This window comes from Rosa rugosa, chromosome 1, assembly GCF_958449725.1.
Source record: "Rosa rugosa chromosome 1, drRosRugo1.1, whole genome shotgun sequence".
Classification (NCBI taxonomy): Eukaryota; Viridiplantae; Streptophyta; class Magnoliopsida; order Rosales; family Rosaceae; genus Rosa; species Rosa rugosa.
Window position 1 is genome coordinate 41,670,076 of NC_084820.1, and position 12,260 is coordinate 41,682,335.

Consider the following 12,260-nt stretch of genomic DNA (forward strand, 5'->3'; position numbering starts at 1 on the left):
TTCTGCTGTCAAGGCCACTGCTGCTTACAGCTCTTCTCTCCCCAAGTTCATTTGGTGTGGGTAAGTCTTGACAGATCAAATCTGTAGGCACTTTTGCTTGTTTATAAATTGTAAAGTTAACAATTTTCATGTCTGAACAATACCAAGAAAAGAGGGCTCAGGAGATGCCTGTTGGTAATGAGTTCATCATCTATCCATTAATTAAAATGATAGAAAAAAGTTGGAAATACAGATTGGTTGTGCTAACTGGGGAAACTGAAATGCGCCTGAGCTTAATAAAATATCACTGGCCGGCCTGCCAGCCATATTCTGTCGGAATTATATATACTTCAACCCGTGCATTATTCTTGATGATACAAATTATCTGTTAGGTTAAGTGCATTGTTTTTTTTTGGTCAACTATAATATTAAACAAATTCTGTAGTTAGGTAGTTGAAGCCTTGAAGGTGTATATCATGCTAGATGTGCATATCATGCTAGAAGGTGTCTTAGTATAGAAAACATGACACATATGGGAATGTATTTTTGTGTCCTCTTATGAATTTAAGGACTACGTTTACAGATATTTGAGGACACAATTTGTGTCCATGTATAGAAAAGATGACACATTTCAATGTGTCCTCTTATAGATTTAAGGACTCTATTTCCCGAGTTTTTAGGACACAATTTTTTGTGTCCTCGTAAAGAAAAGAGAACACTTATTTGATAATATAAGGATGCAATTTAGGTGTCTTCTCATGGATATAAGGACACCATGTCCAAAGCTATTAGGACACAAAAACTGTGTCCTCGTATAGATAAGAGGACACATTTCCAGTGTCCTTGTTTGGGACTTATGATGACACTCGGATGAAAGAGTCCTTGTATGTATTTAAGGACACGGTTTCAATGTCCTTAAATCATGTTATTGTAGTAGTGCTTCTTGGTTGCAACTAATACTGTGTCATTGATGTGTTTGTTGTTTTAGATGGACAGAAAAATTGCAGTGCCAGCTCTTGCGGTTGTACCAATTGAGAGCAAGTGCAGTCGTCCTCATGGACACTTGAAAGCTGTTCTTTCGATGGTCTTCACAGCACCTACAACAATTTTTGGTTTTCCTTTTTGAACAATTTGACCTTAATTTTCGTTTGCTGGAAAAACTTTTGAAGGGGAATATGTTAACAACTTGACATTGAATGACTATCATGTTTGCAATGCAAGATGCTGAGTTCTTTTTTAAAATCTTTCCTGTCCTTTATATAAATCACTTGCACGATACAAGAGTAGAAGAAAAACTAAAAAGGAAAGCAGAGCTACATCTCAATTGCCAATCTCACCCTACCATAAACCAACTAATATGGCGTTCAGCCTTGATCAACTGCAGAGAAACATGAATCATTGATCTATGGGTCATGTGGGAACCCCGAAGGCGACTTGGCGCGCATCAGCAGGCGGCCACATGCAGCAAAGACTAGGACTCATGCCTGAAACTATTGACCAAAACAATGCCTTACAGATGGAGTAAAGACGTACTAAGAATAGGAAAACAGTCATTAGTACTGTAAAGACTATAATGCCAGTACTTGACCAGAAAAAAACATAAAGCTGTGGCTATAAAGAAATTGCAGGGAATTTGTCGTGATTGAAGATATTTGTCCACCAATAATTCTTCAAATCACATGCAGCTGACCAGAAAAAAAAAAAAATTGTCGCTATAAAGAAATTGCAGGGAATTTGTCGTGATTGAAGATATTTTTCCACCAATAATTCTTCAAAAAAAAAAATTGCAATAATTCTTCAAATCACATGCAGCTGACCAGAAAAAAAAAAAAATTGTCGCTATAAAGAAATTGCAGGGAATTTGTCGTGATTGAAGATATTTTTCCACCAATAATTCTTCAAAAAAAAAAAATTGCAATAATTCTTCAAATCACATCATATAAAGCCGGTTCAGGGGAGTAGCATATCGCTACACCAGAAAACCTTCTTACTTGAAGCAAGTCCATTTTCTCATTTCCCTCTTTTTCTTTCCTCTGACAATCAATTTCCGAACACCACTATGGCTGAAGAAGCACTTGTGTCCTTCCTTGTAGAGCAGTTGGGTTCCTTCACCTTCCAACATGTGGAACAACATGTGAAACTTGTTATGAATGTCAAAAACGAAGTAGCAACTCTTACCCTCAACCTCAAAACTATCCAAGCTGTGCTGGCGGATGCAGAGAGGAGGCAAGTGAAGGAAGACAGCGTGAGATGCTGGCTCAATGATCTGAAAGAAGTGTCGTTCGAGGTAGACGATGTGGTGGACGAGTGGAGCACTGAAATCTTGAAACAACAAATCGAGAACCAAGGTGACAATGCTATTGTACCTAAGAAGAAGGTATGTTTCTCTATTCCCTTCCGTTGTCTTTGTACTGGCCAAGTCACTCGGATAATTTCTCGTCATGACATTGCTGTGAGGATAAAAGAGTTGAATAAGAAGTTAGCTTCGATTCATGAGCGGCAAATTTTTTTTGAGTTTCTTAAAAAGGAAATAGAATTTGAGCAACCTGAACGATTGAAAAGTTTGTCAATTGTCGATGAATCTGGGACATTTGGTAGAGATCATGACAAGGACATACTAGTAAGCCAATTGGTGAGTGAAAATAGTCAAGAAAGGGGGGGGCCTCTTGTCATCTCTATTGTAGGTTTTGGGGGGATTGGAAAAACAACTCTTGCCCAACTAGCCTATAGTGATGATAAGGTAAAGGAATGTTTTCGTACAAGAATATGGGTTTGTGTCTCAGAACCATTTGTACAAATTGCAGTTGCCAAAGCCATCCTTGAGGGTCTTAATGTAAGTGTCCCAAATTCAAATGAGTTAGAAACTTTTGTTCGACATATATCTGACTCTATTGAGGGCAAGAAGTTCCTCCTTGTCCTAGACGATGTTTGGGACTCAAACCATAGAAAGTGGGAGCCCTTCTTGACAACATTACGGTGTGGTGGCTCAGGGAGTAGAATTTTGGTTACAACGCGAATAACGCATGTTGCTAGTACACTAGGAGCAACTACTGACCACACAATCCATTTGAAGGAGTTGGGTGAAGAAACTTGTCGGTCATTGTTCTATCACATTGCATTTTTTGATGGTGAAAGAAAGGAGTCTAAAAAGTTCAAAGATATTGGTAATGAAATCGTGAGAAGGTGCAAAGGCTTTCCTCTTGCTGCTAAGACTTTGGGTAGTCTAATGCGGTATAAGAAAACAGTGCAACAATGGGAAGATGTCTTGAATAGTAAGATATGGGAATTTGAGGAGGTTGAGCAACAAGTTTTCCAACCACTATTACTAAGTTACTATGATTTAGAACCACTTTCCAAACGTTGTCTTTTGTATTGTGCTACATTTCCTAAAGATCATAAGATTGTCAAGGATGAGTTGATTGAGTTGTGGATGTCACAAGATTATCTTAAAGTTAAAGGGGGAACCAAAGAAGATAAAATAGTTGGTCAAAGGTGTTTTGAGAACTTAGTATTGCGGTCTTTTTTTCAAGATTTTGAGAAAGATTATCAGAGGAACATTGACAGTTGTAAAATGCATGACATTGTGCATGACTTTGTGCAATATTTGACCAAGGATGAATGCTTTAGTATGGTGGTTAAGGGTGCTAATGAGAGAATGGAGTTACCGAGTGATGAGGTCCGTCATTTGTCTTTAATGTTTGCACCCGAGGGTCCATTTCCTGTTTCTTCTCTCAACTGTAAGAGTTTGCGCACTCTCACAGCTTTTGAATCGAAACTTACTAGCATTGGCGTAGAGTTGATTTCGCAATCAAAAAGCCTTAGGACTTTGAATTTGAGTGAAAACTCGATTGTAGAAGTTCCAAAGGAGATTGGTGGATTGATACATTTGAGATATCTGGACTTGTCTCAAAACCGTGAATTGAAGGAATTGCCCGACAGTTTATGTGATTTATACAATCTGCAAACCTTGCGGCTTGTCGGCTGCTTCAAACTTGTCAAATTTCCCGATGAAGAGGCAATGAGAAAGCTAACCAAGTTAAAGCATCTTTATGTTGAGGGGTCCTGTCGTCTAAAATCAAAAGGGATAGGGAGGTTAACCGGTCTGCAAAAGCTAGATGTGTTTCATCTAAATGGTTATTGGGGTGAGGACAAAGAAGGGACGTTGAAGTTGCAAGATTTGAAAAACTTGAACCAACTTGAAGGGAGTCTTTACATTGCACACTTGGAGTCTGTGGAAGATGCGAGTGAGGGTGTAAAGGCATGTTTGAGTGAGAAACATCTCCTTCATCTGGATCTAGACTTCTTATGTCACAATGGATGTGAAAAGCGGGTGAGAGAAGAAGGGACGGGCCAAAATGATAGAGAAATACTGAATGGGCTGCAACCACATGGAGATTTGGAATCATTGACCATCCGGAACTGCCAGCTGGCTACTTCTCCGTGTCCCGATTGGATCTGGTCTTTACATAATCTGACAAGTCTTGTGCTTCAACACTACCGTAATTGTGAGCTGCTTTCGGGTCCATTTGGGAGATTGCCGTCGCTTGAAACACTTGCATTTGTTGAGATGGGGAAAGTGAAAAAGGTGGGAGTGGAGTTATTGGGAATTGAAGAAAGAGAATTACAATCATCCTCCTCCTCCTCCTCGTCTTCTCTTATTTTATTCCCCAAATTGAAAAGCCTCCGGTTCAGTAACTTGTTCAAGTGGGAAGAGTGGGAAGGAGTGGGAGGGGATTTTCAGAATAATATTACCATAATGCCCTCCCTATCTTTCTTGCAATTTCATTATTGCCCGAAACTTGGTACGCTGCCCGACTTCCTGCGCAAGACACCACTACTGTCTTTAGTGCACCTCTACGGTTCTGAAATTCTCGAAGATAGAGTCCGGGACAAAACAAGTGAGGAGTGGGCCAAGATTTCTCACGTCCCAAACTTGGACATTGATTTCAGGCGGATTTGACAAGCTGTGGCGATTTCAGGCGGCGAGTTGTTGAGTGGTCTTGTCTTCTAGTAAGATTTCAATTCAATGTTTCCATTAACTTTATGTATCGTATCGTATCGTATGGTTTTTTCTCAAGGGATATCCAATAATATAATCATAATAACCTATTTTTTTTATTTGATTTATGATTTTTTTATTTGTTTCATCAATCCAATATATTACGAATTATCCTTCAATGAATTTGATGCCCCGTATCCTTCAATGATTGCATCTCTTACATGGAATTTAATGTCTCAGATATTCTTACTGGTGCAATTGCAAAGCTCAATGCTCTTTCATCGTCCCCGGTATGTTTATCTATTTCTTCTTTCCAAAATAATTTCCGAAATTTATGATTTTTTGTTTGTTTCATCAATCCAATATTACGAATTAGTCGTCAACCCAGTCTTCTGAATGTGTTGGAAGAGTATTTGAATCGTGTTTTGAGTAGAATTTTCTGCATTTTTGGCAATTTGGTTTTTCAAATTGTTTGGATTTCAAAGTTTCAGAATCTGCTTTGGACCGTATAATGAGCAATTGATTCAAATATCCTATAAACTTAATTCCATCAATATATGTTTGCATCACTAAAGCAGGGGGTTAAATAAGGGGATTGTTTGTTTACTTGCATATACTAGTTGTTGCATTTTGGTATCCAATTTCTGATTCATTGAAACTGGAAAACATGAAATTGTTCTGTTGGAGTGAGAGGGTAGTATTTTTGCTACTTGAATGATATAGTTCCTTTTCCAACATCTAATTTATTCATCCATTCACTTGAAATACTCGAAGTTCAGAAAGGAGGTTCTATGAATAGTAAAATTATGCAAGTATGTAGTGGTTAAGTATCTCTTTTGTTAAAAGCTATTAAAAAATTAAGTTGATTGCTTGAGATGAGATTGATAGTTAAATGCAAGAAAATAATAATATTTGGTTATGGAAATGCAGAAAGGCTTGCAAGCAAACTCTTACGTGGAGGGAATAGGGAGGTCAGGTCTTTTAGTTCTGATGATTGGAGTCCACTGCTAGATGATCCCCAACCGTCAGTACTCTTTGTGCTATATTGAATAAAATTTCCTGTCCACCTTTGGGTAGTTTGGAACTGACTGTCTTCTTTTAATACAGCTTATAGACTACAGAGGAATTCTTCACACTTTCTCGTACTGTACTGCTCAGATTTAATCTAAAAGCATTTACAATGTCATTGGGATTTTCAAGCTGACGAGTGGATATATGCTTTGGTAAGCTGCACAGATCATAATTTTAGTTTTTTAGTTGGTAATTATGGCAAGAATTGGTGTGGAAGTACATTTTGCGAGTTAAATTTGAAATTGCAAGTGACTTATCTTCTGAAGATGTATTCAAGTCTATTTCTTCATACATATTACTCTATATAAACAGCCGCTTATTATATTATATTAAGATTGATAACTTTTGAATACTCTATGCATTGTTAGACAGTGAGGAAACAAAAAACAGATATTTAGAGATAAACATTTAAGATTTTGCAATTGCAAACATTGGTAGTTTCAACCGTAGATGCTTGATCAATTGCAAATATTAGTATATTCTTATCCATGTCAAACTGAAGTCATTTGCATTTTTCTATTGCAATCCAATCAATTTCAAGGGATGTCATCATAAGATCATTCAACTGTAGGCCAGCTAGAGAAATTGAACCATCTGCAAAACAGCATTTTATGTCAGAGGTTTATCTAACAATGAGAATGCACCATCAAGAAAACTCTGCACACATTGATGGATTGATGAGGTTCTTACCAAAGCTAGGCATTTCGCTTCATGTATCTCAGGTAGATTCTCATTATTTGACGTTTGTAATCTTTTGGAGGGGCTTGATTATTCGATTGCTTGCTAGTTTGCCCAATTATAACTTTGGCACATACATTATTATCTTAATGACTTAATCTTTTCGAGGTATAAAGAGAAGTTAAGAGTGGATGTGTCCCTGAATTCCATTCCATGGAATCACTGGGGATGACCCTAAATGGCTTGTAAACATTGAACAGGTAAACTCTTGACATATGTAAAACTTGAAGATTTGCAGTTAATTCAAAGCTCCATATATATTGCTTTTAACTTTCTGGGTCTGTTTAATGTACTAAGGTCGTTGCCTAGTAAAACAGATGAGGCATATCTTATAGTGTGTGGATTAAATCAAATGTCTTTCAGGAAGCTATGGGAGTTTGTGATCAAGAGCCGTCACGCCAAGAAGTTCGACAGCAGATTGTTTCGTTTGTTATATATTTGTACCTAGCAAGGTTGTGCTTTTGTTGGTTAAACTGGTTCAACTTGCCTTCATCATGTATACTTTTACAGCTATATCACTCTCCTTTTCTCCTTTTGTAGGCAGGAAAATATTTAAGGCGACTAAATAGTGGTGAAATTGATACTTACATCATTCATCATCTGGATTGTGATGATATTGTTTGTGGCTAGTACCCAAGACTGTTCTGTTATTCCATCTAGAAAGTAAGAACAATTGGTCTCATTTTTCTGATGATGTTAAATCTGTCAGAGTCCCTCCTAATAAATTCAGCTAGAACATTACTTCCATTTCTTTTGACAGTTGAAACTATTTAATAATTAAAGCTTCTTGGTTCCACCTATTGCTGTGTCGCTGATGTTCTATTGTTTTACATGGACAGTAAATTTTCCGTGCCAGCACTTTCCACTGAACTGAGTGAATGTGCAATGGTCTTCATAGACATTTGAAAGCTGTTCTTTCTGTGGTTCATCTTGCTGTCCTTACCGGATCCTCCTCTTCTCTTCTATTCCCAAAGTTCACTTGGTGATGGTAAGTCTTGACCGAACATGTAAAACTTTTGCCTTGTTTAATAGGAGATGAGAAATTTGCAAGTCTACAGGCTACCAAGAAAAGAATTGCTTTGAAAATAAACTTACCTACAATAATTATTGGTTTTCCTCTTTGAACATTTTGTTCTCGATTTCTTTTGCTCGAGAAACTTTTGAAAGGGAATATGTTTAACATTGAACAACTATCCTGCTTTTCTAAGCAAGACACTGAGTTCATTTTTGAAATCTGTCCTTTGTAGTGGTGCTGGAAACCTATACATCAATTGCATAACACATGAGTAGAGGTGATACTAAATTGGAAAGCAAAGCTACATCTTCGTTTGGGAATTCTATTTATGCCAGTCTCACTCCACTATGGTGGTAACCATCAAACTGCAGAAAAACCAAAGTTGCTGTGCCAGACTCCTTTATGAGTAAACTGATCTGTTCTCTTGAGGCTTCTATTATGTTCCTAGAGAGGAAATTCTGAACCCAGCTATCACTCAATTAGACGTAAAATTAGACAAAGTTGCTGGCTATGTCTCATCTCATAGTCTGTAGTTTGCTGTGGAATTAATCAAAGCAGAAGATTTCAGCGTTGGTTCAGCCTGTGAACCATTAATTATTTGCTAATTAGGTCTTCAAATGCTTTGTAAATAGATGATTTTGTGATGTGGATGAAGAGCATCCTGATTGATTTCCTTGCGTTGACCACCCACAGGTCCAGGCTGATTGTTTATGTTGTACATCTTTTGAATAACTTAATAAAGTTTGAGGTATTTCATGAAAAAATGAAAAGAGGGGTTTTTCTTTACTTATTGATCCAAGTTGTACTGGAAATTTTGCATCATATATACTTTAATTAGTTTCCCCTCTAATATTGTTGGGTTTGAATTTGCAACATCGAACTGGTAACTTTTGACTTCTGTAGTTCTGTTAACTTAGATTTGCAGTTAGTTTAAAGTTCCATAATATATTGCTTTTAACTTTCTACTAAAGTTGCTTGGTTTACATATCTTCTGAATAACTTGATAAAGTTTGAGGTATTTCAGGAAAAAATGAAGGGATCCCCTTCGGTGCGTTAACGCACCGATACATTAAAAAAGATGCCATTTGGTGACCGGTACCAACCAGTTGCACCGGTTGTGAGAATTTGAATTTCCCAAGCGCCTCGACTGTCGAGCCCACTCACTCCTTTCATCGTCTTCTCCGTCAAGAGGCTCTCACAACTCGATCGTCCTCCATCTCTGGTTTCTCTCTCCCTTTCTCCAAATCCGAAATCCCTCCACATCCTCTTCCTAAACCCTAAATCAGAAATCCCTCTTCTCTGGTTCCTCTCACTATTAGAAATCCCTCTTCTCTGGTTCCTCTCACTCTCTTCCCCCATCTCCGAAATCCCTCAGAAATCCCTAACCCTCATCCCTAACCGTCATTCTTCTCTTGTTCCTCTCTCTCTTTCTCCATCTCCGAAATCACTCGGACCAAACATGCCGCCGAAGGTCTACACAAAGAAGGCACCCAAAAGGGAGAAACCGAGCAGCTCCAGTAACTCTGATGGAGGTGCCCGAAAGAGTTCTCGAATGGCGGCCCCTAAACCGAGCAACTCCACAACGATCTCCGATGGAGGCCCCCGAAAGAGTACTCGAATTGCCGCCTCTAAAGCATCGGCTTCGGCGACGGTCTCTGAGGTCTCGAACCAAAATTCTCCAATTTTGGAGTCCGCAAAGAAAGCTTCTGTTAACAGCACCGAAGCGGTGGTTGAGGTACCTAAACTGAAACCTACTTCCGATGAAGCGGTAATTGAGGCACCGAAACCTACTTCCGATGAACCGGTGGTTGAGGCGGAGAAACCTCCTTCCAATGATACGCGGTAGCGAAAAGAGAAGGCACCAGAGGATTTAGAGTTGTCTGCCTCACCTGCCGAAGCCAAAGAGGTGAAGGATCGAAAGAAGCTCATCATGAAGAAGAAAGCCTCCGGTCGTTCCATGAGCTTTTTGAACTACCTGTAAGTATTCAAACTTCCATCTAATTGGTAATTTTGGACTGAATGACTCAAGTTATGTGACATTGTTAGATTGAGTGCAGGAACAGTCAACACAAACAAATCAATCCCCCAAAACTAAACCATGATGTGAGTATTGGATGAAATTACATGCTCGTTTTGCAATTACATGTAATACTAACTGGGATTCCTACTAATTTAACCAATTGCTTATGTTTCAGTTTCGAGTTGAGATATCTCAAAAATGGAAAGAGCTTCCAGCTGAAGAGAAGGAACAGTATGTAGTGACTGATCGATGTGGTCAGTCATCAGTTTCTGAGGAAGAGTTACTTGAGTTGGTTCGGATTGATACCCGTTGCTCTCCAGACCGCTTCAGGTCTTTGGTTGCAGACTTTAGCGATGAGAAAAAGGCAGCCTGTTCAGCAATTGGATTTGATGTGTTGTTGAAGATGTCAGGAAGGAAAATTCACCACTCTATGTTGCATGTCCTTGTGGACTACGTAGACCCCAATGCATGTACTATAACTATGCACGGAAAGAAGATTGAAATGGATGCAAGTGACTTTGAAAATGTGATGGGGTTGAAGAATGCTGGGTCCGAGGTCGACTTTAAAGGTTCCACTAATGATCACCCTGAGTTGATGGCGATAATAAACTCCTTGTGTGGGAAGGATAAGAAGATCAGTTTCAGGGACGTGCAGAACTACCTGAAGGATACAGAAGAAGTTGACAACAAGTTCAAGCGCCTGTTTGTGTTGTTCACAATGAGCACCATCCTTAGCCCATCTGCCTCACTGACAATACCAAAGAAGTGGCTGCTGGCCCTGAAGGACACTCGCCTGATTAGCTCTTTAAACTGGGCTGATTACTCATTCAAATGTTTGATGGAGGCCATCGTCAGTTTCAAAAAAACTCTCAGTCCTATTGTAGCGGTTGTGTCCTGTTTCTGCAACTGTTCTATTTTGATCGTGTTTCACATGGGAAGACCATTGTGGACAAGTCCTTGTACCCAGTTGAAGCTTGGGGGGACCATGAAACGGGCAAACTGCTCAAATGGGTGAACAAGCAAGGTGGTTTGCTGGATGAAAATGTTCTTGTGGCAAAGGTTGGCGATCGTGTTGGTAGTGGAGATCAGGCCAAAGCATATGGGGTGATTAAGAAAGAAATGTCTGACTTGGCTGCTAAAGTGAATGGGTTGGAAAATAATATGTGCAATCTGAGAGATGATATGATGGGAAAGATGGACAAAGTCTTGAGTATGCTGAACACTCTGACTGCACAAAATGTGAATGTCAATCAGAACCTTCAAACTGATGGCTTAGCAGAAAAAGTAAGCCCCAAGAAAGTTTCAAAAAAGAAAGCTGGAGAGCAACAGGAGGTATGAAGTTATGAAGTTGTGGGCAGTAGTGAATGGAGAAAGAAACGAAGTGCTGTGTTTCTTGTTAGTTGATCAATAATAAAGGAATGCATTTAGTGCATTCCTTTATAGTTGTTGTGTTTCTTTGTGGTTGATCAATAAAGGAATGCATTCACTGCATTTCTTTATAGTTGCTGTGTTTCTTTGTGGTTGATCAATAAAGGAATGCATTCACTGCATTTCTTTATAGTTGCTGTGGTGTTTCCGTTTGTGCAGTGCATTTGTTGCACCTTGTAATAAGACATGAGTGGGTTTTAATAAAGTTACTTTTCAATGTATCCCTTCTCTATTCACTGTTAATGAATGCATCTACTTTCCCATTCTGTTTACTAACACGCAACTACTTTCTATCTCACGTAGGTGTTACAGGTACATGGGGAAGACTTGCAACCAAAAAAGAAGACCTCCTTGATTTGCCTATCTGACTCAACATCTGTAGTCAGCCCACTGAAAAGTATGAAGAAAGTTGATGCCAACCCCACGACCAAGAGTAACATAGAGAAGATTGGTAACTTCAAAGTCAAGGGAGATCGGGAGGAGGCTGACAAAGGAGTGCTCAGGTTTGTTTATGATGTGTCAGCTGAAGAGAAGGAGACCATTGTGGATAGTTAAAATTTCTTCACTAGTCGAAAAGCAGTTTGGTCACTTAAACCTAACAGATGGGTTGAAGATGATATTATCAATTTGTTTAGTGACTATCTATTTCTAGGACTCTTCCCAAGCAATAGATGTTGTTACTTCACAACATACTTTTGTCAGAAGATGAAAAGTTACAATGACAGAGACATGTGTGGAGATTCGGCAAGGGCAGTTTTGAAGGGTTTGGGTGTAAAGAGATTTGAGAATGGCATACCTGAGTGCGAGAAGGTAAAGGAAAGGTTTTTCTTTGTGTTTAGCAATAATTGTTGGTTTTTCTCTCGATCGCACATCATTCTCACATTCATATTTTCAACAGATTTTCATACCAATGCATGACATCAATCATTGGTACCTCCTTGTTGTGCGTCTTGATAATCAGACAGGAGAAGTGTGGGATAGCTTACAATGTAACAGGAGACGAATGAATC

General features: G+C 38.9%; 2 protein-coding genes across 2 annotated transcripts; both read left to right on the top strand.

Moving 5' to 3' along the window:
* Positions 1-1,945: 1,945 nt before the first annotated feature.
* Positions 1,946-8,586, top strand: LOC133724939 (putative disease resistance protein RGA4). The gene is made up of 9 exons (XM_062151860.1): positions 1,946-4,989; positions 5,219-5,268; positions 5,909-6,002; positions 6,086-6,201; positions 6,591-6,771; positions 6,904-6,987; positions 7,151-7,239; positions 7,328-7,775; positions 8,035-8,586. Exon 1 carries the CDS (start codon positions 2,039-2,041, stop codon positions 4,937-4,939), a length of 2,901 nt encoding a protein of 966 aa, XP_062007844.1. The 5' UTR covers positions 1,946-2,038; the 3' UTR covers positions 4,940-4,989; positions 5,219-5,268; positions 5,909-6,002; positions 6,086-6,201; positions 6,591-6,771; positions 6,904-6,987; positions 7,151-7,239; positions 7,328-7,775; positions 8,035-8,586.
* A 1,055-nt stretch (positions 8,587-9,641) lies between these two features.
* Positions 9,642-12,051, top strand: LOC133737710 (uncharacterized). Its single transcript, XM_062165216.1, has 3 exons — positions 9,642-9,779; positions 9,998-11,154; positions 11,554-12,051. The coding sequence occupies exons 2-3, from the start codon at positions 10,654-10,656 to the stop codon at positions 11,803-11,805; spliced, it is 753 nt and encodes a 250-aa protein (XP_062021200.1). The 5' UTR covers positions 9,642-9,779; positions 9,998-10,653; the 3' UTR covers positions 11,806-12,051.
* Positions 12,052-12,260: the final 209 nt, after the last annotated feature.

Coding starts and splice junctions, on each gene's coding strand:
- LOC133724939 (XM_062151860.1), top strand. CDS start 2,039: ATGGCTGAAGAAGCACTTGTGTCCTTCCTTGTAGAGCAGTTGGGTTCC.
- LOC133737710 (XM_062165216.1), top strand. CDS start 10,654: ATGTTTGATGGAGGCCATCGTCAGTTTCAAAAAAACTCTCAGTCCTAT. Junction 11,155..11,553: donor AAGCTGGAGAGCAACAGGAG/GTATGAAGTTAT, acceptor TATCTCACGTAG/GTGTTACAGGTACATGGGGA.